Source organism: Dasypus novemcinctus, chromosome 15, assembly GCF_030445035.2.
Source record: "Dasypus novemcinctus isolate mDasNov1 chromosome 15, mDasNov1.1.hap2, whole genome shotgun sequence".
NCBI lineage: Eukaryota > Metazoa > Chordata > Mammalia > Cingulata > Dasypodidae > Dasypus > Dasypus novemcinctus.
This window is the reverse complement of record NC_080687.1, coordinates 17335113-17362540: the sequence shown is the minus strand read 5'-3', so window position 1 is coordinate 17362540 and position 27428 is coordinate 17335113. Positions and strand designations below refer to the sequence as shown.

The 27428-nt window shown below is 37.4% G+C and overlaps 1 protein-coding gene across 4 annotated transcripts in view; it reads right to left on the bottom strand.

Annotated features, from left to right (window-relative positions):
- The window catches only part of EEF1AKMT1 (EEF1A lysine methyltransferase 1), a 44269-nt gene that overhangs the window by 15403 nt on the left and 1438 nt on the right, over positions 1-27428 (bottom strand). For 2 of the 4 annotated variants that reach the window (XM_058276334.2, XM_058276336.2), the window contains exons 2-3: positions 10066-10146; positions 5922-6084 (exon numbers count right to left, since the gene is read on the bottom strand). In XM_058276334.2, coding sequence (XP_058132317.1) covers positions 5922-6065 — 144 coding nt within the window. In that variant the 5' untranslated portion in view covers positions 6066-6084; positions 10066-10146. The remainder of the gene's footprint in view (positions 1-5921; positions 6085-10065; positions 10147-27428) is intronic. The other 2 variants (XM_058276335.2, XM_058276337.2) reach the window with 1 other exon arrangement.

Sequence of the window (27428 nt, the reverse complement as noted above, 5' to 3'; positions counted from 1 at the left end):
TTGTTATAGCTGATGAGCAATATTAAAGCAGTGCTACTAACTAAAGTCTATAGTTTACATTATGGTTTCCATTTTGTGCTTTGCTTACTGAGGCAGTTAGTGAAATCTGTCTTAGACCCAAATAAGCATAACCTTTGGAAAGACTTGTAGATTCTCTTTGATATCTCTTAGCCATAAGAACTCTTGTTTTTTTAAACAACCAATTTTATTGATACATATTAATAAAGCATAAATTCCATTCAAAGTGTAAAATCAGTGGTTTTTGGTATAATCACATATTTGTGCATTCATCACTTCAATCATTCTTAGGGCACTTTTATTATTCCAATAATAATAATAATAAACAAAAACCAAAATTCATCACCTCTCAATCTCTCTATGCTTCCCCTACTGTTCATAGCTGTTTTTTCCTTCTCTCTAGTATATTTTTATTTTGTAAAAAGTCTTATATATGTAATATCACCCATATTCGTTTTAACATGAGGTTTTACTATCACATAAGTCCCATGTTAGTTTTTAGCATTCCTTCCAGTAATACACGTGACTTTAGACTTCCCCTTTCAACCAGTCATACCCATAGCAGAGTTATGCTAGTAACAAACACCATGATATGTTTCCACCATTTCTATTCATTCCCAAAGATTTACATACAACCTTTTTACCAACTCTGAGCAGATTAATCCTCAGCTTTCCATTCTCTACCCTCCCCTTCTGTTTTCTGATGACGCATATATTCTAATTATTAACTCCACAAGTTTACACGATATATTTAGTTCATAATAGAGCAGTCATACAGTATTTGTCATTTTGTGTCTGGCTTGCTTCACTCAACATAATGTCCTCCAGGTTCATCCATGTTGTCCTATGTTTCACGACTTCATTTCTTCTTAACACTGCATAATATTCCATTGTATGTATACACCACAATTTATTTATCCATTCATCAGTTGATGGACACCTGGGTTGTTTCCAATTTTTGGCAATCATGAATAATGCTACTATGAACATCCGTGTGCAGATGTCTGTTCGTTTCTCTGCTCTTAGTTCTTCTGAGTATGTATCTAGTAATAGTACTGTCAGGTCACACGGCAAGTCTATACACAACTTCATTAGGAACTGCCAAACAGTCCTCCTCAGTGGCTGTACCATTCTACATTCCCACCAACAGTGAATAAGCACTGAGCCACATCAGCTCCCCTGACTTGGTCTTTTTGTTTGTTTTGCTTATTGTTCATTTTTTGGTTTCTTCAGGAGGTGCTGAAAACCAAACCCAGGGCTTCCCATCTGGGAGGTAGGTGCTCAACTGCTTGAGCCACATGTGCTCAACAACCATGCAGTTTTGACTTATTTGGCTTTGTAGTATTTTCTTTTTAAATTTACCCCCGCTTCCCCCATTGACTGCACTCGCTATGTGCTCTCTGTATCTGATCATCTTCTCTTTAGGAGGCAACAGGAACTGATCCTGGGGCCTTTGAGGTGGAAGGGAGGCACTTAATCACTTGAGCCACCTCAGCTCCCTGCTTTTGTTGCACCTCTCATCGCCTTTCCTCTTTGTGTCTCCTTTGTTGCATCATCTTGTTGAGTCAGACACTGTGCCAGCTTGCTGTCTTGCTTGTCTTTGCCAGGAAGCACCAGAAACTGAACCCAGGACTTCCCGTGTGGTAGGTGGGAGCTCAACCACTTGAGCCCACATCCACTTCCTTGTAGTATGTTTTAAAGTCAGTTAGTGTGAGTCCTTCAAATTTGTTTTTCTTTTTCAAGATGTTTTTGGCCATTCAGGGCAGTTTTAGTTTGCTGAAAGGCGGCTGATGCCAAGTATCTGTGTGAAAAGTCCAACTCAAAGCACCATAAGAGGTGCTTTCTCACTCAAGTCAGCTGCCACTTGTTGAAGCAAGGTAGTGATCTCTGCCTTCCCATCAGGGCTGTACTGTCTCCTGGAGCTCAGGTGAGGGAAACCAAGCATAGGGCTCATCTCTTACCTTTCTCTCAGGCTCAGCTGCTGTTTCTTCCCAATTTCAGCTGCAAGCTATCAGGTAAATGGCTCTCTCCCTAGGGCCTCAGCTGTTTGAGCCTCTCTTTCCATCACATGGCACATCAAATATGGCAGAGCTCTCTTTTCTGGTGTGTCTCTGTTTTTTTATTGGACCCAGCAACAGGGCAGAGACTCAACCTGAGTGATGCCTTGCTGAGGTAGTCCAATTGAAAAAAGGTCTCACACCCATAAGAGTGGACCAGCCCACAAACATAATCTTTCTCTTTTTGGAATTTATAAAATAATTTCAAACTGCCACAGGGGTCCCTTACCTTTCCAAATAAATGTGATAATTGGCTTTTCCATCTGTTAAAAAAAAATGCTTTGGAATATTTATTGGGATTGCATTGAACCAGTAAATCAAATTTAGGTAGTCTTAATGGTTAGTCTTCCAATCCATGAACGAGGAATATCCTTCCACTTATTTAGATCTTCTTTGACTTCTTTTAGCAAGTTGTGCAGTTTTCTGCATACAAATCCTTTACATCTTTAGTCAAGTTTATTCCCAAATAAGAGAGAGGTAGATAACATGCTACTAAGTATCTTAGGTAGTAAAGAGTTTTCTCTGGTTGGCTACTAAAATTGTCCCCTTCCTCCCTCTCTCCAACACTGGCAGGAAACAATGACTGTCCCCAGGGCATTCCAAAAATTTTTTTAAATCTTACTTTTATCAATGTGTTCCATGAACACATCTTTAAAAGCCAAAAGTACAGTTAGGCTTATAATGAAAAATAAAAGTTACCTGACCCATTCTTCCCCACTACTTAGTCCCACTCCTCAGAAATAACCATTTTTAACTTTTGGCTCCTCCTTTGATTATTTATCACCATATTTCTAAATATTATGTATAAAAATGCTAACTCTTGGGTTATTCTATTTTATATATTACCTATTTATTATGTTATTAGCTCTTTCATACACATCCTTTCCTTTTCCCACAACCTCCCAATATAGTTGTAAGTTGTGGTTAAATTCAATTTTCAGTGTTCAGTGCTGAGTCATATAATATACTATGATTTCATTTCCTTCCATGATGATTTTTTTTCTTTTTTCTTTTTTCACTTTTCCTCTAGTTATTGAATACATGATTATTTCATTTGTTTGGTTTTCTTTGTACCTATCCTTAATTCTTTCCACATGCTTTAATGGTTTTTCAAAATAATTTCTAACAGACAATCTATCAATTTCATTTTTCACCTTTGAAGATCTCTATCATATAATCCTCTATCATCATAAGCCAATCTTGAATGCATGATTATTTCATTTGTTTGGTTTTCTTTGTACCTATCCTTAATTCTTTCCACATGCTTTAATGGTTTTTCAAAATAATTTCTAACAGACAATCTATCAATTTCATTTTTCACCTTTGAAGATCTCTATCATATATAATCCTCTATCATCATAAGCCAATCTGGCCCAACTGCTCTCTAGGCTTGCAGCACAGCTTATACTGACTTTCCATGCCACCATCATTCTGGGAATTCCCTCACTCACTATATGCATTAGATCTCCTGTTCTCTGGAACTTATGCCTTCCTCTTTCTTGCTTTCTTTCCTCATTTGATAGAGCACATCCCCTAGCAGACCAGACCCTAAGTTCATGGGTGGTAAATTTTTTGAGACTTATCATGTCTTAAAGGTCTTTATTTTATCTTCGCACTTAACTGATAGCTTAACTAAGTAAATAATTTTCAAGCCAAGTACTGAAGGCACTGCTACACGATATGTTATTGAGTTTCTAATAAGCCACTGAAAAGTATAATGTGATTCATTCGTTCTGATAATTTGTACATGATATGTTTTTCCCTGGAAGACTATAAGATCATTTCTCTGTTACCTATATTTTGAATTTTCACAATTGTCATAATCATATATCTTAGTAAGGGTATTGGGAAATTTTCTAGTATTATTCTTCAAAGATTTCCTACCCTCTTTATTTTTCTGGAACTGTCAGTTCAATACTGAGCATCCTGGATTGATCCTCTAGTTTGCTAATACTTTCTTTTCTATACTTCATATCATTATCATTTTTTTTGTACTTCCTGAGAAATTTCCTCAATTTATAAACAAACCAAAAGGAAGTTTCAAAATTATAAAAGCAGTTCATTCTAAGTGGCAGGATTGGGACTAATTTTTATTTCCTTATTCATACTTTTATATATTTTCTACAACAACTGTAGGATACTTTTAGAATCAGAAAAAAAGTACACAATACTAAAACAAAATTAAGGGGAAGCAGACGTGGCTCAACTGATAAGAGTGTCTGTCTACCATATGCAGGGTTCAGAGTTCGATCACCAGGGCCGACTGACCCATGTGGTAAGCTGGCCCATGCACAGTGCTGCCATGCTGTGTAGGGGTGCCCCATGCACAAGGTGTGCGCCCTACAAGGAGAGTTGTCCCGCATGAAAAAAGTGCAGCCCGTCCAGGAGTTGCGCCGCACACACAGAGAGCTGACGCAGCAAGCTGACGTAACAAAAAAGATGCAGATTCCCAGTGCTGCCTGATAATGCAAGTGGATGCAGAAGAACATACAGTGAATAGACACAGAGAGCAGACAATGGGAGGCAGGGGAGAGAAATAAATAAAATAAATCTTTAAAAAACAAAATTAGGTAGGAGGAAAAGACCACTTTAAGAATAATGCAGTCCTTCAAGATTCTGATATTTACCATCCGAAAATGCATCTACCTGGAAGATAAAAAAATCATTTTTATCTCAGTTTTAAACAGGTAGTAAATAGGAAAATTTTATATGCCAGAGAGTGAAACTGGGAACAAACTGCGAAAGATAGTAAGAAAAAAGATAGGCATACAAAAGCATCCTCCACCAGCAAATTGATAGGAAGACAGAACTAGAAGGAGTCACAGAAAATTCAGGCCTTAACTGCTTCTCAGTTTTCTACTTCAAAAAATTTAAATTTCTAGGTTTCATATTATGTTAGGAGTTTCCTTCACCTCATTTTGTTTCATTTCTAATTCCAATTTTTATTTGGACTTTCAAAACACATATTATGCACCAGAAACTATCCATATCTTCTTTTTTTTTTTTTTTTAAGATTTATTTATTTATTTATTTCTCTCCCCTTCTCCTCCCCACCCCAGTTGTCTGTTCTTGGTGTCTATTTGCTGCGTGTTCTTTGTCCGCTTCTATTGTCAGCGGCATGGGAACCTGTGTTTCTTTTTGTTGCGTCATCTTGTTGTGTCAACTCTCTGTGTGTGCGGCGCCATTTTTGGGTAGGCTGAACTTTCTTTTGCGCTGGGCAGCTCTCCTTAAGGGGCTCACTCCTTGCACGTGGGGCTCCCCTATGTGGTGACACTCCTGCGAGGCATGGCACTCCTAGCGCACATCGGCACTGCGCATGGGCCAGCTCCACGCGGGTCAAGGAGGCCTGGGGTTTGAACCGCGGACCTCCCATGTGGTAGACGGACGCCCTAACCACTGGGCCAAGTCCGTTTCCCCATATCTTCTTGTAAACTCCCTCCTACCAATTTTTCATTGCATGTTTAATTTGTTTCCCCATTTACTGTGATATCTCCTTTTTCCTTTCCACAAGGACTGATGGGCTCCATTAAAACCAGCAGAGTACCCCTGTTAACAAGAATGATGCACACATTTGTGCTGGACTTAATAACATATTATCCCCCTATGTGAAAAGCCTCCTTCTCTGATCTCCAACCAGCCTGACAGTCAGAACTGGGAAAATGTGCATTTATCCTGTCTTAACATGTTCATTGTCTGCTCTGTCTTAGCTCCCCAAATAGATTATCACCTCCCAAATGACAGGTGATAAGGACTGTGGTAGTAGGTAGGATAGAGATAACATTGGACAAGGTACAGAATAGATATCATATCCATACTTTCTGATAGATCGGGAATACATTTACTTACCCAGTTCTCTTCTATTATGCCAATGTTATATTTATCATCCCCAGCTGGGTCAGTGTGCTGATTCTGCTCAGCATAAAATTCTTGGAGGGCTGCTAAGGTGTGGGAAGAAAGCTGGGGGATATCATCATCACTGGAGTCACTCATTTCACAAAATGTTAATAATCTGAAAATAAATGAGGGAAAGTGTTGGGAGCTTTTTCTCTTCCCATCAAATAAAAATGAAAAAAAAAATGTCACAGCAAGAATACAAACTGGTAGTGAGTTTTACAAGGGAAACATATATATCTTTAATTTCTAGTATCATGCACCTACTGAGTATTCTAGTGAACTACAGTTAACAAATGCAGACTTTCCCTTTAAATGTATTTCATTTTCAAATGGCATTTTCACATCTTTATGATTCATTGCAGGACATAAAAGTTTTTAAAAATTTATTTTTATTTATTTCTACCCCCTCATTATTTTGCACTCGCTTTCTGCTCTTTGTGTCTGTTCGTTGTGTTTTCATCTTTTTTTTTTTTTTTTTGAGGCACCAAGAACCAAACCCATGACCTCCCATGTGGGAGGGAGGCACCCAATGGCTTGAGCCACCTCCGCTCCCAGAACAAAAAATTTTACAGTAAAATTTACACTTTGTTTTCTTCTGGTACCCTAATGGCCACATGCAGGCATTTCACAATAGATTCTCTGAATTAAATGTCTTTTTATGCTTGAATGTTATTCTTCAAGTAAATTAAGGATCATGTATGTTATTGATAGTAAATGAAGGATCAATAAAAAAAGAGGGTTACAACACTGTACCAAAAAAAAAAAAAATCAAAATATACATTCTTCTCAAGTACACACAGATCATTCCCCAGGACAGACCACATGTTAAGTCCCAAAAAAGCTACAGTAAACTTAAAAAGAATGAAATCACAAAAAGCATCTTCTCTGGCCACAGTAGAATTAAACTAGAAAACAATAACAGAGAGAGAACTGGAAAATCCACGAATATATGAAAATTAAACCACACACTCAATCAATCAATTGGTCAAAGAAGAAATCACAAGGGAAATCAGGAGATACCTTGAAACAAATGAAAATGAGAACACAATATATCAGAACTTATGGGACACAGCAAAGGCAATGAAATATATAGCTCTAATGCTCCCATTAAAAATGAAGTAAAAGCTCAAATCAGAGACCTAACCACACACCTGGAGGAACTAAAAAAACACTAGCAAACTAAATCTAAAGTGAGTAGAAGGAAGGAAATAATAAGATTCAAGCAGAAATAAATGAAAAATGGAATAAACAAAAATAGAATTAACAAAACCAAAACATGGTTCTTTGGAGAGATCAATAAAATTGAAAAACATTTACTTAGACTGACAAAGAAAGAGAGAAGATACAAATAATTAAAATCAGAAATTAAACAGGAGGCATTACTATCAGCACTACAGAAATAAAAAGGATCATAAGAGTATATTATGAACAACTGGATATGAAAAAATCAGACAACCTAGGTAAAATGGACAAGTTCCTAGAAACAAAAAAAACCTACAATGACTCTAGAATATTTATCTCAACAGACCAACTATAAGTAAGGAGACTGAATCAGTAAACAAAAACCTCCCAAGAAAGAAAAGCCCAGAATGAAATGGTTTCACTGAATTCCACCAAACATTCCAAGAAGAATTAGTATCAATTCTGCTCAAATTTTTCCAAAATAATGATGAGGTGGATTCCCCTATTTCACACCATATACAAAAATTAACTCAAAATGGATCAAAGACCGAAATATAAGAATGAAAACAATAAAACTCTTAGAAGAAATCGATGGCAAACATTGTCAGGATGTTGTGTTAGGCAGTGGCTTCTTTGACTTTACAACAAAATCATAGATGACAAAAAATAATAATAATAGAGAAAAGGGGCCCCATCAAAATTTAAAACTTATGTGCCAGAAAGTGGCTGTGGCTCAATCAGTTGGGCTCCCGCCTACCAAATGGGAGGCCCTGGGTTCACATCACGGGGCCTCTTTGTGAAGACAGGCTTGCCCGCATGCCACGGAGAGCCATCGGCCCGCAAGTGCTTTGGAGAGCCGACTAAGCAAGGTGATGCAACAGAAAGGGAGACAAGTAAAAAAAACACAGAAGAGCGCACAGCGAATGGACACAGAGAGCAGACAACAAGCAAGCCACAAAGGGGGGAGGGAAATGAATAAATAAATACAGACACACAGAAGAACACACAGTGAAGGGACACACGGAGCAGATAGCAAGCAAGCCTCAAGGGGGGGAGATAAAAAAACAACTTATGTGCCTCAAAGGACTTTATCATGAAAGTAAAACAACAAACCAGGGAAGCAGATGTGGCTCAAGGGATAGGGCTTCCTGCCTACCATATGGGAGGACCTGGGTTTGATCCTTGGGGCCTCCTGGTGAAAAAGAAGAGAAAGCGTGCCTGCACAGTAAGCCAGTACCCACATAGTAAGCCAGTGCCCATGTGGCAAGCCAGTGCCCACATGGCAGCCGAGCACCCACATGGCGAAAGTGCCCATGCAGTGAGCCAGTGCCTGTGCAAGTGAGTCACACAGTAAGATGATGACACAACAAAAGAAAGATGAAGGGGAGAGTCAAGATGAAGCACAGCAGAAGCCAGAAACTGAGGTGGCGCAGCTAACAGGGAACCTCTCTTCACTTCAGAGGTCCCCAGGATTGAATCCTGGTGAATCCTAGAGAAAAAATGAGAAGAGAAGACCAAAAGAGAAATAGATACAGAAGATCACACAGAGAATGGATACAGACAGCAAAAACAGCAGGGTGGGGGCAGGGGGAGGGAAAGTGGGAAATTAAATAGATAAATAAATAAATCTTAAAAAACAAAACATAAATCTTAAAAAACAAAAAGCAAAAGACAACAAACCAAATGATGGGAGAAGATATTTGGAAACCACATACCCAATAAAGGTTTAATATTCAGCATACATAAAAAATCCTATAACTCAATGATAAAAAGACAAACGACCCAATCAACAAATGGGCAAAAGACGTGAATATCCATTTCTCCAAAGAAGTATACAAGTGTCTAAAAAGCACATGAAAAGATTGCCAACATCATTAGCCATTAGGGAAATGCATATCAAAACCACAATGAAATACCATTTCATACCCACTAGAATGGCTACTATTTAAAAAATGAAAAATAATGTTGGAGAAGATGTGGAGAAACACTTGTTCATTGTTGGTGGTAATGTAAAATGGTGCAGCAACTGTGGAAATTTTTGAAAGCAGGTATTCGAATAGATATTTGTACAAAGATGTTCATAGTAGATTATTCACAATTGTCAAGTGATTGTAGCTACCTGAGTGTCCATCAGCAGATGAGTGGATAAACAAAAGGTGGTATAGACATAGATGGTAGTTTAAGGTGCATGTTCCCCAGAAAAACATGTTCTTAAAACTAATTCATTCCTGTGGATGCAAACCCATTTTAAGTAGGACGTTTCAATGAGACTACTTCAGTTAAGTTGTGACCTCATTCAAGATGGGTCTTTATCTTAATTGAGAGCGGAGAGGGAGAAGGGCGAAGGCAGAAGGGAAGAAGAGGGAGATAAAAGGGTGAAATTTTAGGTTATTTATATGTAACTAAAATTCTTTTAAAAATGTAAAAAAAAAAGAGGAAGGGAATAGGAAAACAATGAAAGATAAAAGCGATCACAAGTAGAAAATGGAAGAGTAAAAGAAGGAGAATAAAATGTTTTAATAGGAATTGATAGACAGGAAGTTATGTCTTCTTGGGCTATCAAGCACATTTTTAAACCAAAAATTATCTGAAAAGGGTAAAAACAGCATCCCATTTACTTTCTGATGGACATAAAATATTAGCTATAAAATATTATGTTATACAGGAACCTCTTATGTTTTTATGTTTTTTAATGTAATGTTCTTTATGATCTATTAACTTTAATTTAAAAAGTATAAAAAAATAAATAAAATATTATGTCTATAATTCACATCTTGTGTTAGTGTGGCACATTTGTTAAAAGTGACGAACCAAGAGTGGATGTAGCTTGAGTGGCTGAGTATCTGCTTCCCATGTACGAGGTCCCGGGTTCAATCCAGTACCTCCTGAAAACAAACAAATAAAAAAAACCAACCTCACTGGGAAGTGGATGTGGCTCAGTGGTTAAGTGCCTGCTTCCCATGTACAAGGTCATGGATTCAATCCCTGGTATCTCCTAAAAAAAAAAAAAGATGAACAAAAATTGATACACTATTATTAACTAAAGTCCATACTTTATATTAGAGTTCACTCTTCGTGTTGTACAGTTCTATGGATTATGACAATTTGCTTATATCTACCATTACAGTATAATAAAAAGATAGTTTTGCTGCCCTGACAGTGCCATGTACTCCACCTATTTACCCCTCCTTCCCTCCTGTTTAAGCCCTGGCAACCAGTGATTTCTTTACTGACTCAATTTTACTCATTTTTCCCCAGAATATCATATAGTTGGAATCATATAGTATGTACCTTTTTGGAGTTAAGTATGTAGCCTTTTCAGACTGACTTCTTTCACTTAGCAATGTGCATTTAAGATTCCCCAAGTCTTTTCATGACTTGATAGCTCATTTCTTTTTGTTATTGCTGAATAATATTCCATTTTATGGATATACCACAGTTTATTTATCCATTCACTTTCTGAAGGACATACTGCTTGCTTCCAGTTTTTGGAAATTATGAATAAAGCTGCCATAAACATGCATGTGCAGGTTTTTGCGTGGGCATGTTTTCAACTCACTTGAAATAGTGAGGTTGCATGATTGCTACATCATGTATTAAGCCTATGTTTAACTTTGCAAGAAACTTCTAAGCCGTCTTCCACCAACAAGGAATGAGAGTTCCTGTAGCTCCTATCCTTGACAGCATTTGGTGTTCTCAATGCTTGGGATGTCAGCCATTCTAATGAATGTGAAGTGACGGGACTCTCTTCTCCGCCAGAAAAATTGCTAGAGGACAGGCTGAAACAGCCTAGAAATGATCTAGGATAAATTAAAATTAAAAAAAAGAAAAAGATCTAGGGTTTAGGACAGCAGGCTAAGGCTGAACACCACCCAGAGGAGAGAGGACAAAGGAGGGAAACTGTGATGACAGAACTGTACTGCCAGCACCATTCCCCACACTAAAGACACTTTAGAATTCTCAGGCCTCTGGGCCTGCGACTACAGACAAAGGGGACTCCGGGGATCTACTATCCCGGGAAAGGTGAAGAGAGGGACACAGCCTAAGGCTGATTCAGCTTTTAACTCAAATTTTGTCTGCTGTGTCCCAGGGTCCCTTCCAGGTCATGTAGGTCTGTGCCACTGTTTGCCTTGGAGCCAGCAAGGGGCTAAAGACAATACAACCCTCTCAATCTCCTCCTCTACTAATGTACTGATTGTTGAGAACTCAGAACAGAGTGGACAGGGAGGAGTCTGCCAGAGAAGGCTGGATAAGTGTCTCAGGGAAAGTTTGAATTACAAAGCTTATAGCCTCTAGGTAGGACGCATTATCAGGTTGATCAGTCTGTGTCGCAACAAAAAACACTCCAACCACAGCATTGAACTGAGAGCTTTCAAAGAGCACCATCTGCTGGCAGACGAAGCAAGTGCATGCAAGAAAATTAAAAATAAGTAGGAGAGGCTTTTTCCCGGCTCTATAGCCTCCATCCCCAAGGCCCTAGGTAGTGATTCTACAACCAACTACTGGGTCCAGTACCCAGTTTTGAGCAACCAGCAGGACAATCCTAATAATCCAGGTTAAGCCAAGAATCAAGAGCAGTGGTAACACACAGCCTCCTGCCACTAAATCCCTACAATAAACCACATCCTAATCAGATGCCTAGATATCAGCAAAAAATTACTAGCCATACTAAGAAAATAGAAGATATGGTCCAAGAAAAGGAATATATAAAAGCCCCAGAAGAAATGCAGAATTTGAGAGAATGAATCAGCGAGCTGCACACAAATTTCCAAAATCAAATTAATGAGCTGAAAGATGATATGTTCCAAGAGATAAATGACATGAAGAAGATACTGAGCAAGCACAAAAAATTATTTAATGGATGTGAAGTCGTTTCTCAGTGTCTTAACATACAATTCTCTAATGACATTTGACATTGAGCATTGTCTCATATGCTTATTTGTTTGTATATTTTCTTTAGTGAGGTCTCTGGTCAGATCCTTTGCCTATTTTTTTTTTTTAAGATTTATTTAATTTCTCCCTCCCCCCATTGTTTGTGCTCACTGTCTGCTGTGTCTACTTGTTGTGCCCTGTGTCTGCTTGTTTTCTTTTTAGAAGGCACTGGGAACTGAACCTGGGACCTCCCATATAGGAGGGAGGCATCCAATTGCTCGAGCCACCTCTGCTCCCTACTTGTTTTGTCTCTCATTGAGGTTCCTCATTGTGTTACCTTATCTCATCTTGTTGTGTCAGCTTGCCGCACCAAACCATCATGTTAGCTCACTTTCTTGCTCATCCTCTTTAAGAGGCACCAGAAACCAAACCAGACACTTCCAATGTGGGAGGCGGGAATCCAACTGCTTGAGCCACATCCACTTTCCACCCATTTTTAATTGGTTGTTTCTTTTCTTATTGTTTTTTTTTTTTTTAAAGATTTATTTTTTATTTATTTAATTCCCCTCCCCTTCCCCGGTTGTCTGTTTTCTGTGTCTTTTTGCTGCGTCTTGTTTCTTTGTCCGCTTCTGTTGTCGTCAGCGGCACGGGAAGCGTGGGCGGCGCCATTCCTGGGCAGGCTGCTCCCTCCTTCGCGCTGGGCGGCTCTCCTTACGGGGCGCACTCCTTGCGCATGGGGCTCCCCTATGTGGGGGACACCCCTGTGTGGCACGGCACTCCTTGCGCGCATCAGCACTGCGCATGGGCCAGCTCCACACGGGTCAAGGAGGCCCGGGGTTTGAACCGCGGACCTCCCATGTGGTAGACGGACGCCCTAACCACTGGGCCAAAGTCCGTTTCCCTCTTTTCTTATTGTTGAGTTCTTAAGAGTTCGTTGTATATTTTGCCTACAGGTCCTTTATCAGTTGTGTTTTACATGTTTTCTCCCAGACTGTGACTGGGAGACCCCAGCTGTCTGTTCTCTGTGTCCATTCGCTGTGTGTTCTTCTGGGTCTGCTTATATTCTTGTCAGCGGAACCCGGAATCTGTGTCTCTTTTTGTTGCGTCATCATGCTGGGTCAGCTCTCCGTGTGTGCAGTGCCACTCCTGGGCAGGCTGAACTTTCTTTCACGCTGGGTGGCTCTCCTTATGGGATGCACTCCTTGCATGTGGGGCTCCCCTATGCAGGGGACACCCTTGTGTGGCACAGCACTCCTTGCACACATCAGCACTGTGCGTGGGCCAGCTCCACACGGGCCAAGGAGGCCCTGGGTTTGAACCATGGACCTCCGATGTGGTTGGCGGACGCTCTATTTGTTGAGCCAAGTCCGCTTCCCTGTGACTGATTTTTTAATTTGTCGATTTTCTCCATTTTATTTTCAATTTCCTTGAAAATCTCATGAATTCTGCTCTAGTTTTTACTATATCTTTTCTTCTGTTTATTTTGGATTTAACTCACCCTTCTACCAATTTCATAGGGTGGAAGTTTAAGTGACTGATTTCAGATCTTTCTTTTCTAATATATGCATTTAATGCTACAAATTTCCCTTACATTTTTTAATACTGTGAAACTTATGTTCTAGCATACCAATTTTGGCTTCTAGCAATATCTAGAAGCTGAAATGAATGGAACACAGAAGCTGAGAGGAGGCCACTGAAGCCAGAAGTTAAGTAGGAGAGGGGAGAGACAAGTATATACTGCCGTGTGCCTGAATACAGCTTTGGGAGAAAGCATTTCCTGATGATGCCTTGATTTGGACACTTTCAAGTCAAACACGTCTTCTTTTTCTAATGTAAAATTCATAAATTTTTTTGGAGTGGAAGGGAAACAAACTGAAATAAGTCAGAAAATATCTTCACATTATTCATTCTTCTCATAGACTTCAAATTTGTACTTAATGTCTTTCTCTTCCTGGACATTAGAAAGAATTCCTGGCTATTCTAGGAGAAGTGTATATTTCTCTCTATCAATTTCAGAAAAAAAAGTGTCACTTGCAACCTCCCGCATGGTATTTGTCATGAACAGATGGCCTAACTGATTAATGGCTTCCTTATAAACAGAGCTGCTGAAAATGCCCTAATTTTCTTCCTCTCTGAAGAACTTCTTTAAACAGTTCTTGCAAGGCATGTCTATTTGCTACAAATTCTTTAATTTTGTTGATCTGAAAGTCTCTACTCCTTTACTTATGAAGGATGATTTTGCTAGCTACAGAATTCTAGGTTGGTGGCTTTTTTCTATCAACACTTTAAATGTTTCGCTCCACCATATGTGACTCTTTTCCTTCTTCCCTTCTAGGTATGGAGTTTTCCCCTTTGGCTTCTTTCAATATTTTTTCTTTGCCTTTGATTTTCTGCCATTTGACTATGATATTGCCTAGATGTAGATTTTTGGTATTTATCCTGCTTGTTGCTCTCTGAACTTCCTGGATCTATGGTTTGGTGTCTGTCTTTAATTTTAGAAAATTCTCAGCTATTACTACTTCAAATACTTCTATTCTTTTTCCTCTCTTTCTGGTACTCCCATTACACATTACATCTTTTGTATTTGTCCCATGGTTCTCGGATATTGTTTCATTTTTTTTCTTTTTCTCTCTTGTGTGTAATTGTTTTGGAAAGTTCATTCCTCAACTGAGTCAAGTTTGATGAGCCCATCAAAGGCATTCTTTGTTTCTGTGTTTTTAATTTCTAGATTTCCTTTAGATTTTTATTTTTAAACTTCAATCTCTCTGCTTACATTACCTATATTATAGTTAAGTATAATAGTTATTTTAAAATCTGAGCCTGATAGTTCCAACACCTCTGTCATACCTGAGTTTGGTTCTGATGTTTGCTGTGTCTGTGTTTCTTGCCTTTTATTATGCCTTGTACCTTTTATTTTTTTTTAAGCCAGGCATGATGTACCAGGTAAAAAGCAACTGAGGTAAACAGGCCTTCAGTGTGAGGTTTTTTTTTTTCTTTCTTCTTCCTGATTGCTATCAGTTAGGCTGTATTTGCTGTAGTCATAGGTATCAGAGGTTAAAATTTCCCCTGGTGTCCTTGCTTTCTCTCTCCTGTTCTCTCTGGATTCCCCTAGGAACTTAATTAAGATCTGAGCCTTGCAGTTTTTTCTGTTGTAATCCCTTCTTATTATACAGTAGCTTTGTTGATATGGTACTAAGATTGGGGGAAGTGTGTTCTATAATTCTGTGATTTAGTATCAGTCTTTTAGTGAGCTGTGCCCTTGGTTGTGATTGTCACAAGTGATTCTCAGCTTATTTCCCTACTCTGAGGTGAGACAGGAAGGCTAGAGAGGGTTGGAGTTGGTATTTCCCATCCCCCATGTCAATGGGAGAAGAAGCTAAGTTTGGGTACTTCCCTTCATGCACATCTACTATGCTCTGGTAAAACCCAAGTTAGCTAGAGACTGGTAACATCATTTGGGTGCATTTCAAAATAGGCATTTTTACTCTTACCTTGGGTGCGGTACCCTTTGTTTGTATTAAAACAAGAGATTTTCCTCCAATATTCACAGTAAGAACCAAGTGGGACTCCTGAAGGTAAAATTAACAAAGGCAAGGAGGACCCCCCAAGACCAGCCCCCCTGTAGTTTTTAACTCTCAAGCTAAACCTCCAGTTATTCATCAATTAGTTTAAGTGCTCATATGGGTAAGACAAGTCATAGGAGAGCTTCTGGTCTTCGGCTTCTGTTTCAGTTAACTATGATTCTTTGTATCCACCTTTCTCCAGATTTCAGGGCAGCAGAATCTCTTATGAATCTAAGAAGAATTGTTTTTCTGTTTGTTCAGCTTTTTCTTGTAGTTAGGTTGGGAATGACGACTTCCAAGCTCATGTTGGATCAGAAACTCTATGTCCAAATAGTTAGGTTTTGTTTCATTTATTTGTCCTACTGTTTTTCTGCTTTCAATTTCATTGAATTCACATCTCTTCCTTCTGCTTTCTTTGCATTAATTTTTCTCCTCTTTTCTAACGTGAGATCTGAGAATACTAATTTGAGAACTTTTCTTCTTTTCTAACGTAAGCATACTATGGTATAAATTTCCCTTTGAATTACCTCCATCAATATTTGATTTTTTTTCATTTTCCTTCAGTTCAATGAATTTATTTTTCTTGAGAATTTCTCTTTGACCCACAGTTTATTTAGAAATGAGTGTTTTAATTTCCAATTGTTTGGAGATGTTCCTGTTATGATCAATGAACATCCTCTGTATAATTTCCATTTTTAAATGTGTTTGTGTTGTGGCCCAGGGTTTGCTCTATCATGGTGAATGTCCTTTGGGTGCTTGAAAAGATGGTATATTCTGCTACTGTTGGATGGAGTTTTATATAAAAGTCAACAGATCCTTTTGTTTGATGGTGTTATTAAGTTCTCCTATAACCTTAATAGTTTTCATCTAGTAGTTCTATCAATTGCTGAAAGAAGGAGAAGTTCCCAACTATAATTGTGGATTTTTCTTTTTCTCCTTTTAGTTCTATCAGTTTTTTTAATTTAAAACACTCTTGCTTGGTGTAAAGACATTAAGAAATGCTTTGTGTTCTGGATAAAGTCACTCTTTTTATCATTATATAATGTCTTTGTTCCTTGTGATTTTCTTTGCTCTGATGTTTATTTACCTTATGTGAAATTAACATAGCTACTCCAGTTTCATTTTTTTATATTAATATATATATGGTATATTTTTCCTTCTACTTTCAACCTGTCTATATCAATATATGCGAAGTTAGTTTTCATAAACAGTAAAGTTTTTTTTTAGAGATTTATTTACTTATTCCCCCCACTCCCCCTCCTCCTGCCCTGCTATTTTCACTGTCTGTGTTGTCTTCTCATTTTCTCTCCTCTAGGATTCACCAGGATTTGATCCTGGGGACCTTTGATGTGTAGAGAGGTTCCCTGTCTACCTCAGTTCCTGGTTTCTGCTGCACTTCACCTTGACTGTCCCCTTGTCTCTCTTTTGATGCGTCATCATCTTGCTGCATGACTCACTCGCACAGGGCACTGGCTCACCACACGGACATTTGTGCGGGTACTGGCTCGCCATGTGGGCACTCACGTGGGTGCTGGCTCACTGCATGGGCACACTTTCTCTTCTTCTTTTTCACTAGGAGGCCCCAGGGATCGAACCCAGGTCCTCTCATATGGTAGGTGGAAGCTCTTATCACTTGAGCCACATCTGCTTCCCCTAAATAGTTATTTTTATCCATTCTGCCAAGCTCTCTCTTAATTAGTATTTGTAGACCATTTATGTTTAATGCAATTATTGATATGTTAGGACTTAAACCTGCCACTTCACTATTTGCTTTTTCTTCTGTTTTTCATTCCTCACTTTCATTTTCCTGCCTTCCTATAAAATGCTTAAACACTTCCTAAAATTTAGTTTAAATAAAACATACAAACGGGCAAAAGTTCTGAATAGATACATCACAAAATGATATACAAATAGTCCAAAATGATATGAATATTATTTGTCGTAGAAAATAATTATAATCAAAATGAGATACCACTACACAACTACCAGAATGGCTAAATTCAAAAGACACCATACCAAGTGTTTCTGAGAATGTGCAATAATGGAAATTGCTTGCTCAGCTGATGGACATGTATGATGATATAATCACTTTGGAAAACAATTTGACTTTACCTCTACACCCTTCAACATAGCAATTCTCTAAGCATATAACTTTATGCAGCTCCTATAATTTGCATTAAAAGATATGTAAAAGAATACAAAGTAGAAATATGTGCAACAACAAAAACTAAAATCAATGGAAAAGTCAAACCACTGGGGAATAGGCAAACTGCTGTAGATTCCTATATAGAATACTATACATCAGTGAAAACATCATGATTCCATTTTTCCTCCTTTGTTAGCTTACTATTACTCTATTTTATTATTTTAGTGTTTGTTTTAGGATTTATATTTGTCATTAACTTATTACAGTCTACCTTCAAATGATATAATGCCACTTCCTATATTGTGTAAGAACATTATGATAGCAAACTTCCATTTATCTCCTCACAGTCTTTGTGCTATTATGATATATTTTACTTTCACATCTGTTATAAACCCACTACAAACTGTTATTAATTTGGTTTAAGCATTTTAAGGAGATTTAATTAAGAAAAAGTTATATATATACATATATATAAATTTACCTATAATATGCATAAGATTTTCAGTGTTCTTCATTCTATTGTGATTAATATTTCCATCTGATACCATTTTAATGACTTTTTGACATTTCTTTAGTGTGGTTTTGCTGGTGAAGATTTTGTTCAGCTTTCATATGTCTGATAATATCTTTATTTTGCCTTCATTTTTAAAAATATTTTTGTTGGCAAAGAATTCTAGGTTGAAAGTTTTTTTTTTCTTTTAATTGTAAAGATATTCCTCCACTGTTTATTCACTGCATTGTTTGCGACATAAAATTTGCTTTCAATTTTATTTTTGTTACTTTATATATATATAATGTCTTTCCTCTGGCTATTTTATTTCTTTTTATTGCTGTTTTTGAGCATTCAATTATATTTAATTTTAATGTGCCTTGGTGTAGTTTTCATGTTTCATATGTTTGGAGTTTAGAGTTTACTGGATCTGTGGGTTTACAATTTTCTTCAAATTAGGAATATTTTTGGCCATTATTTCTCAAATATGTTTCTGCTACCCTCCCTTCATTTTCAGGGACTCCCATTATATATATATATTAGGTAGCTTAAAATTTTCCCATAGCTCTCTAATGCTTTAATACTCTGTTCATTTTTTAAATGTCTGCTTTCTCTTTGTATATCATTTGTGATAGTTTCTAGTTCTATTTCTATGGTTTTAAGTTTAATAATCCTTTATGCTTCAATGTCTAATCTGCTGTTAAAACCATCTCAGACATTGTAGTTTCATCTCTAGGTGAATTGGGTGTTTTTCATGTCTTCTATATTTCTATTTAACATATTCAATCTCTAAATATGGAATACAGTTATGTTTTATTGTAACGTCTGTGTCAGTTTCAACGGATTACTTTCTTCATTTTGAGTTGTACTTTCTTGCTTCTTTGCATGCCTGGTAATATTTTATTGAATCCCAGACATTGTGAATTTTAACTTTTTGTATTCCTATAAATATTTTTGTGCTTTGTACTGGAACAAAGTTAAGTAACTTGGAAACACTCTGATCTTTTCAGGTCTTGCTTTTGAGATTTGTTAGGTGAGATCAGAGCAGAATTTAGTCTAATACTAATTATTCCCCACTATAGAACCAAAACTCTTATGAGTACTCTACCTAATACTTAATGAATTATGAAACTTTTACAGTATGACTGTTGGGAACAGGCAGTATTTCCAGTTGTGAATGAGTTCTGAGAACTGTTCCTTCTAATCCTTTCAGCTGGTTCTTTTCCTAGGTTTACCCAGTTTCTCAAAGAGGTCCCTCTATAGTAGTCTGGAGTATTTTCTGTAGCTCTCCTCTCTCCAATACTCTACTTAGCAAACTCTACCACCTTGGCCTCCAGAATTTCAGCATCAGCTCCACTACTCAAGAAATCTACTGGGTTCTGCCTGGGCCCCCCTTCCCTACACAGTTACCTGGGGCAACCATGGGGCTCATTTTGTTTGTTTCCCTCCCTCGAGGATCACTGTCTATGTTCATTACCTTCAGAAATATTTTTTTTCACATATTTTGTCTGTTTTTGTAGTTATTTCAGGCGAAAGAGTAAATTTAGTCCTTGTTATTTCAAGTGGAAGTCCATAACAGTGAATAATAATTAACTACTGGGACGCAGACTTGGCCCAGTGGTTAGGGCATCTGCGGTTCAATCCCCGGGCCTCCTTGACCCGTGTGGAGCTGGCCCATGCGCAGTGCTGATGCGCGCAAGGAGTGCCCTGCCACGCAGGGGTGTCCCCATGTAGGGGAGCCCCACGTGCAAGGAGTGCGCCCCGTAAGGAGAGCTGCTCAGCGCGAACGGAAGTTCAACCTGCTCAGGAATGGCGCTGCACACACAGAGAGCTGACACAACAAGATGACGCAACAAAAAAAGAAACACAGATTCCTGTGCCACTGACAACAAAAGAAGCGGACAAAAAGAACACGCAGCAAATAGACACAGAGAACAGACAACTGGCGTGGGGGGGAAGGGAAGAGAAATAAATAAATCTTAAAAAATATATATATCTATATATCTATCTATATCTATATCTATACACATCCAGGTAGAAAAAAGAAGGCATCAATATGGTACAACATTTTTTAAAAAATCAAATAAATATGAATGTAGGCATTAAGGGAAGAATTCACAGTCAAAAAAGGTATAAGACTAATGAAGACTAAATAGCAAAATAGTAGAAGAAAGTCCTACATTACTAGTAGTTACTTTAAATGTAAATGGATTAAACTCTCTGGCCAAAAGAAAGAGATTGACAGGATTAATTTTTTAAAAACAAAAAACATGACTTAACTATATGCTGTTTACAAGAGACCTTAAATTCAAAGACAAGAATGAAAAAATTATATAAAATATATAACATAGAAGTTGTAAAGAAACAAGAGCTGGAGTAGCTATACTAACATCAGGTAAAATAGACTTTAATAGATTAAGTCAAAAACTGTTATAAGGGACAAAGGTCATTATATACTAATAAAGGGGTCAATTCAACAAGAAGACATAACAATAGTAAATATTAATATATGCACTAACAGCAGAGCCCAAATACATGAAGTAAATATTGAAGGAAAAAAAATATTGACAGATTTGAAGGGAGAAATAGATAGTTCTAAATTAATAGTAGGAGACTTTAATACCCCACTCCCAAAAATGGCTAGAACAGGGAAGCGGATTTGGCTCAACTGATAGAGTGTCTGCCTACCACATAGGAGGTCCAGGGTTCAAACCCAGGGCCTCCTGACCTGTGTGGTGAGCTGGCCCACGCACAATGCTGATGTGCGCAAGGAGTGCCATGCCATGCAGGGGTGTCCCCCGCGTAGGGGAGCTCCAAGCACAAGGAATGTGCCCTGTAAGAAGAGCTGCCCTGTACAAAAAAGAAGCGCAGCCTGCCCAGGAGTGGTGCCACACACACAAAATGCTGACACAGCAAGATGACGCAACAAAAAGAGACAGATTCCCAGTGCCACTGACAAGATTCCAAGCAGACACAGAACACACACAGTGAATGGACACAGAAAGCAGACAATGGAAGGGGGGTGGGGGAGGAAAGGGAGAGAAATAAATAAAAAATAAATCTTTAAAAAAAAATGGCTAAAATATCTAGACATCTAGACAGAAGATCAATAAGGAAACAGAAGACTTGATACTCTAAACCAGGGGTTCTTAATAAAGAGTCTGTGACCTTTAATTGAAATTTTAAAAAAAACAACAACATTGTTCTTGTGGGGACATGTTGGTGTGGGTGGGATATATTTATTAAATAATACACAGTGTAGTGTGGACTTATAAGGGGTTTGTGATTTTCCCCTGACTGGCAAAGGTGTCCATGGAATAAAAAGGTTAAGAAATCCTGCTCAAAGCCAACTAGACCTAACAGACATATATAGAACACTTACCCAACAGTAGTTGAATACACACACTTCTCTAGTGCACATGAATTATTCTGCAAGACAGGCCATATGTTAGATCACTGAACAAGTCTAAATAAATTCAAAATTTTGAAATCATTGATATGTCTGTTTTGACCACAATGGAATGAAACTAGAAATCATTAACAGAAGGAGAAATGGAACAGTCACTAATATATGGAAATTTAAAAATGGGCTTTTAAACAATCAGTGGATCAAAGAAAAATCACAAAGGATGTTAGGAAATAGCCTGAGGTGAATGAAAATGAAAACACAACATACCAAAACTTATGGGATATAGCAAAGGTAGTGCTAAGAGTGGAATTTATGGCTCTAAATGCTTACATTAAAAAAGAAAGATCTCAAATCAGAGACCTAACCTCAAAACTGGAGCATCTAGAAAAAGATGAGAAGACTAACCCAAAGCAAGCAGAAGGCAAGAAATATCAAAGATTAAAGCAGAGATAAATGAAATATAGAATAAAAAAAAAATCAACAAAGCAAAAGTGGGTTCTTTGAAAAGATCAATAAAATTGAAAAGCCTTTAGCTAGACTGACAAAGAAAAAAGGAGAGAATGAGAAAAGTAAAGGAGGCCATTACTACAGACTCCACAGAAATAAAAAGGACCATAAAAGTTTACTATAAAAAACCATATGCCAATAAATTAGATAACCTAGATGAAATGGACAAATTCCTAAAAATATACAAACTACTACAACTCAAGGTGAAATAAAAGATTTCAACATCCAATAAGTAGTGAAGAGATTGAATCAGTAATCAAAAACCTACAACAAAGTAAAGCCCAGGACCAGATGGCTTCACAAGGGAATTCTACCAAACATTTCAAGAAGAATTAACACTAATCCTGTTCAAACTCTTCCAAGAAACTGAGGAGGGAATACTCCTTAACTCATTCTAAGAGACCAACAAAACTCATATCAAAGCCAGATAAAGATATCACAAGAAAAGAAAATTACAGCTCCTATGAACATAGATGCAAACATCTTCAACAAAATATTAGCAAACAAAATCCACTGGCACATTAAAAGAACTATATGCCATAATCAGCTGGGATTTATCGCAGTATGCAAGGGTGGTTCAAAATAAGAAAATCAATTAATGTAGTATGCCAAATTAACAGAATGAAAGAAAAAAAACCACATGATATATCAACTGATGCAGAAAAGGCATTTGAGAAAATTCAGTACCTCTTTTTGGTAATAAAATTTAGAAAACTTGGAATAGAAGTAAACTTCCTCAACAGGATAAAGGGCATATATGAAAAACTCACAGCTAATAGCATATTTAATGGTGAAAGAAAGAAAGAATTATCTGAGTCAGGAACAAGAGAAGAATGACCACTGTCACCACTGTTGTTCAACATTATTCCTCAAGTTTTCGTCAGAGCACTTAGGTAAGAAAGAGAAATAAAAGGCATTCCAATTAGAACAGGAGAAGTAAAACTCTTTGTATTTGCAGAGGACATGATCTTATATACAGAAAATCCTGAAAAATCCACAATAAAGCTATAAGAGCTAATAAAAATTGAGAAAAGTGGTGGAGTACAAAATAAACATATACATAACATTAAGTATATAGAACATAATGTTTCTATATACTTAATGAACAATCTGAAGAAGAAATCAAGGGAAAAAAAAACCATTTACTATAGCAAGTAAAGGAATCAAATATCTAGGAATAAATTTAACTAAGGATGTAAAGGACTTATAGACAGAAAACTATAAAACACTACTAAATCAATGAAGACTTAAATAAATGGAAGCACATTATGTTATGTGTTCATGAATTCAAAGACTAAATATTTTAAGATGTCAATTCTACCCAAAGCAATTTACAGATTCAACACAATTTCAATCAATATCCAGCAACCTTCCTTCAAGAAATGGGAAAGCCAATCATCAAATTCATATGAAAGGGTAAGGGGCCCCGATTAGCCATTTTGAAAAAGAATGAAGTTGAAGAACTCACACTTTCCAATCTTAAAATTTTTTTACAAAACCATAATAAAACAGCATGGTACTGGCAAAAGGACAAACACATAGGCCAAGGGAATTAAATTGAGAGTTCTTCAGAAATCAACCCTGACATTTATAGTCAACTGATTTTTGACAACGTTACTAAGTCCATTAAATTGGGAAAGAATAGTTTCTTCAAAAAATAGTGCCAGGAAAATTTGATGTCCATATGCAAAAGAATGAAAATAAACCCCTACCAGAACTATAAAACTACTAGGAGAAAACATAGGGAAGAAGTTTCAGGGCTTTGTACTAGGTAATGGTTTCTTAGACTTTATACTGAAAGCTCAAGCTTTGTAAGCTTGTTACAAAGATAGAGAAACAGGACTTCATCAAAATTAAATACTTTTCTTGTAGGCTCAAACCTTTAGCTTGGCTGGGATGAGTATTTGAGTTCCTGGTTTGCCCGTTATTGTGGGTTCCTTCTCAGATGCCCTGGAGAATTACTAGAAACATATTTACATCACCTGTAATTCAAACTACTAAGCATGTGAAGGTACAGTCCTTCCCTACTTTACTGGAAGGGGTCTAAAAGGCAAAATTGTGGGAGCATCTAAGGGATTCTTCTTGCAACTCCCTGATACTGATAAAAGGTCCCAGTGTCATGTTCTTATTTTTGTGCAATAAAGAGACCATTTTGCATTTGAGGTTAGTTTGTTGGTCTGTCAAACATGCTGATTTTGTGTATAACTTTGCAAGCTAATATTTCCTGTAAGCTATAAGCTTGTCATCTGAGCCATGTTTAATGGCTCCTTTACTAACCGAATCAAATAAAATGTCATGTTTTCTTAAAATTAAATACTTCTGTGTATCAAAAGACTTAATCATAAAAGTAAAACAACACACACTATGAGAGAAAATATTTGGAAACCACACATCCAAAAGGGGCTTAATATTCAGAATATTATATAAAGAAATCCTTCAAATCAACAACAAAAAGACACCCAATTAAAAATTGGCTAAGATTTGAACAGAACATTTCTCCAAAGAAGATATACAAATAGCTAAAAAGCACATAAAAAGGTGGTCAACATCATTAGCCGTTATGGAAATGCAAATCAAAACCATAATAAGATATTTCATACCGACTAGAATAGCTACTATAAAAAAAAAAATTACAAGTGCTGGAGAGGATGTAGAGAAATAGGAATACTCATTCATTGTTGGTGGGAATGTAAAATGGTGCATTCACTGTGGAAGACAGTTTGGTGGCTCCTCAGAATGTAAAATATAGAATTACCATATGATCTGGCAATCCCACTCTAAGTAAACACCCAAAATACTATAAGCAGGGACTTGAACAGATATTTGCACATTGATGTTCACAGTGGCATTATTCACAATTGTCACAGATGGAAGCAGCCCAAGTGTACATCAATTAATGACTGGATAAACAAAGGGTAGTATACACACACAACGGAGTATTAGTCAGCCTTCAGAAGGAACCAAGTTCTGATATATTGACAATATGGATGAAACTTGAAGACATCATGTTGAGTAATACAAGCCAGACACCAAAGGACAAAGATTGTATGATCTCACAGATATGAAATAATTAGAATAAATAATCTCATAGACTCAGAATATCGTTTACTAAGGACCAGGTAAAGACAGGGAATGGGGAGTTGATGCTTAGATTGTTCAGAGTTTCTATTTGTGATGATGGAAAAATTTTGGCAATTGATAGTCGTTGTTAGTACAACACTGTGAATGTAATGAACAACACTGAATTATATTTGATGTGGTTAAAAGGGGAAATTATAGATTGTATGTATGGTACTTGAATAAAAATTTTTAAAAAACAAAAAACCTGGAACTGCACAATACAGTGAAGTACTTTATCATATACTCTGTATTATCTTAAAAATGTATAAGAAGGCTTTTGAGATTGATGTTATAGGGATTTTTGAATCCATAAGAGTTGGGCAGTGTTGTGTTATATTATTATCATAATGACCCTTAGCCTCATGTGCCTCATACTATATAGATCAGTGGTTCTTAACCTGAGGCTATTTTGCCCTTCAAGGGTATAGCAGTTTGATATTATTGATGAATTCCAAAAAGAAATATTGGATTATGTTTGTAAACTGATATTTTCCTCTAGGCATATTAGATTATATTGGATTCATAGGTTAACTTGATTAAGTAATTACGTAAACCTCTTGTGCCAGTAGGGCATTCAGTCCCTACCCTTTGGTGGGTGGGGGCTCACAGATAAAAGGCATGGCAAATGACAGTTAAGGGTTTTTGATGTTGGAGTTTTGATGTTGGAGTCTGATGCTGGGGCCTTAAGCTGGAGTCCCGGGAAGAGAGGAAACCTAAGCCTGGAAAGAAGCAAGTCCTGGGAAGAGAGGAGCCCAGGAAGCCTGAACCCTTGCAGACATTGGCAGTCAACTGGTTCCAATACTTGAAAATAGACTTTGATGAGGGAAGTAAATTATGCTTTATGGCCTGGTATCTTTAAGCTCCTACCCCAAATAAATACCCTTTATAAAAACCAACTGGGAAGCGGACTTGGCCGGATGGATAGGGCGTCCACCTACCACATGGGAGGTCCCCAATTCAAACTCCGAGCCTCCTTGAACCGTGTGGAGCTGGCCCATGCGCAGTGCTGATGCAAGCAAGGAGTGCCACGCAGGGGTGTCCCCCACGTAGGGGAGCCCCACGTGCAATGAGTGCACCCTGTAAGGAGAGCCGCCCAGCGCAAAAGAAAGTGCAGCCTGTCCAAGAGTGGTGCCGCACACACAGAGAGCTCTCACAACAAGATGATGCAATAAAAAGAAACACAGATTCCCAGTGCCTCTGGTAAGAATAGAATCAGTCACAGAAGAACACACAGTGAATGGATACAGAGAGCAGACAACTGGGCAGGGGGGGAAAGGGGAGAGAAATAAATAAAATTAAATCTTAAAAAAAAAACAACAACCAATTACTGGTATTTTGCATCAGCACCCATTTGGCTGACTAATACAGTATTTGGAAACATTTTTTGGCTGTCACAACTGGGGAGGGTGCTAAATGTTATCTAGTGGGTAGATGCCAGTGATGCTACTAAACATCCTACAATTTACAGGACAATCCTACACAACAAAGTATTCTGGCCTAAAATGTCAATAGTGGAAAGGTTGAGAAACCCTGCTCTAGACAGAAAGATAAATAACTGTCATAATGTAGTGAGACCTACATGTGTAACAATGATTTTGAAAGTAGATGACGGCAAGTGGATGAGGATTGTGGTTAATAATATAAATAAAGGAATATCCTTCTACTACAGGGTGTTAAGAATGTGGTGATATATGAGAAAAATATAACTAATGTAATTTATGGACTATAGTTAACAACATTGCAATGTTTTGTAGCAAGAGCAAAGTTGGTACTATATTAATTCTAAAAGTAAAAAAAAATATGGGGTTTGGTTTTCTGAGATATGAATGTGATTAAGCTTATTTTCCCTCCATTTTTTTTTCATTAATAAGGAGACCCTGACTATTTCATTTAATTAATCTGTTTTTACTTATGTATCTTTCTGAACATTCAAGGAACAACTCAATTAGCAGTTAGAATTAGGTAAGTGTCTGAAAAAGAATTTTTTAGGAGTAATGTTCCCATAACTTGTTGAGCTGCCTTTTTCTGCTTATTTCTGTGAATTTGAAAAAAAAGCTGTTAATAAAAAAAAATAATAATGTTGTGAGCTCTCTGTTAGAGTAGTACCATTCAGTGCCATGGGATCACAGCATAGGTAGGAACAGCAGAAAAGAGAACTAGCAGGTGGCAT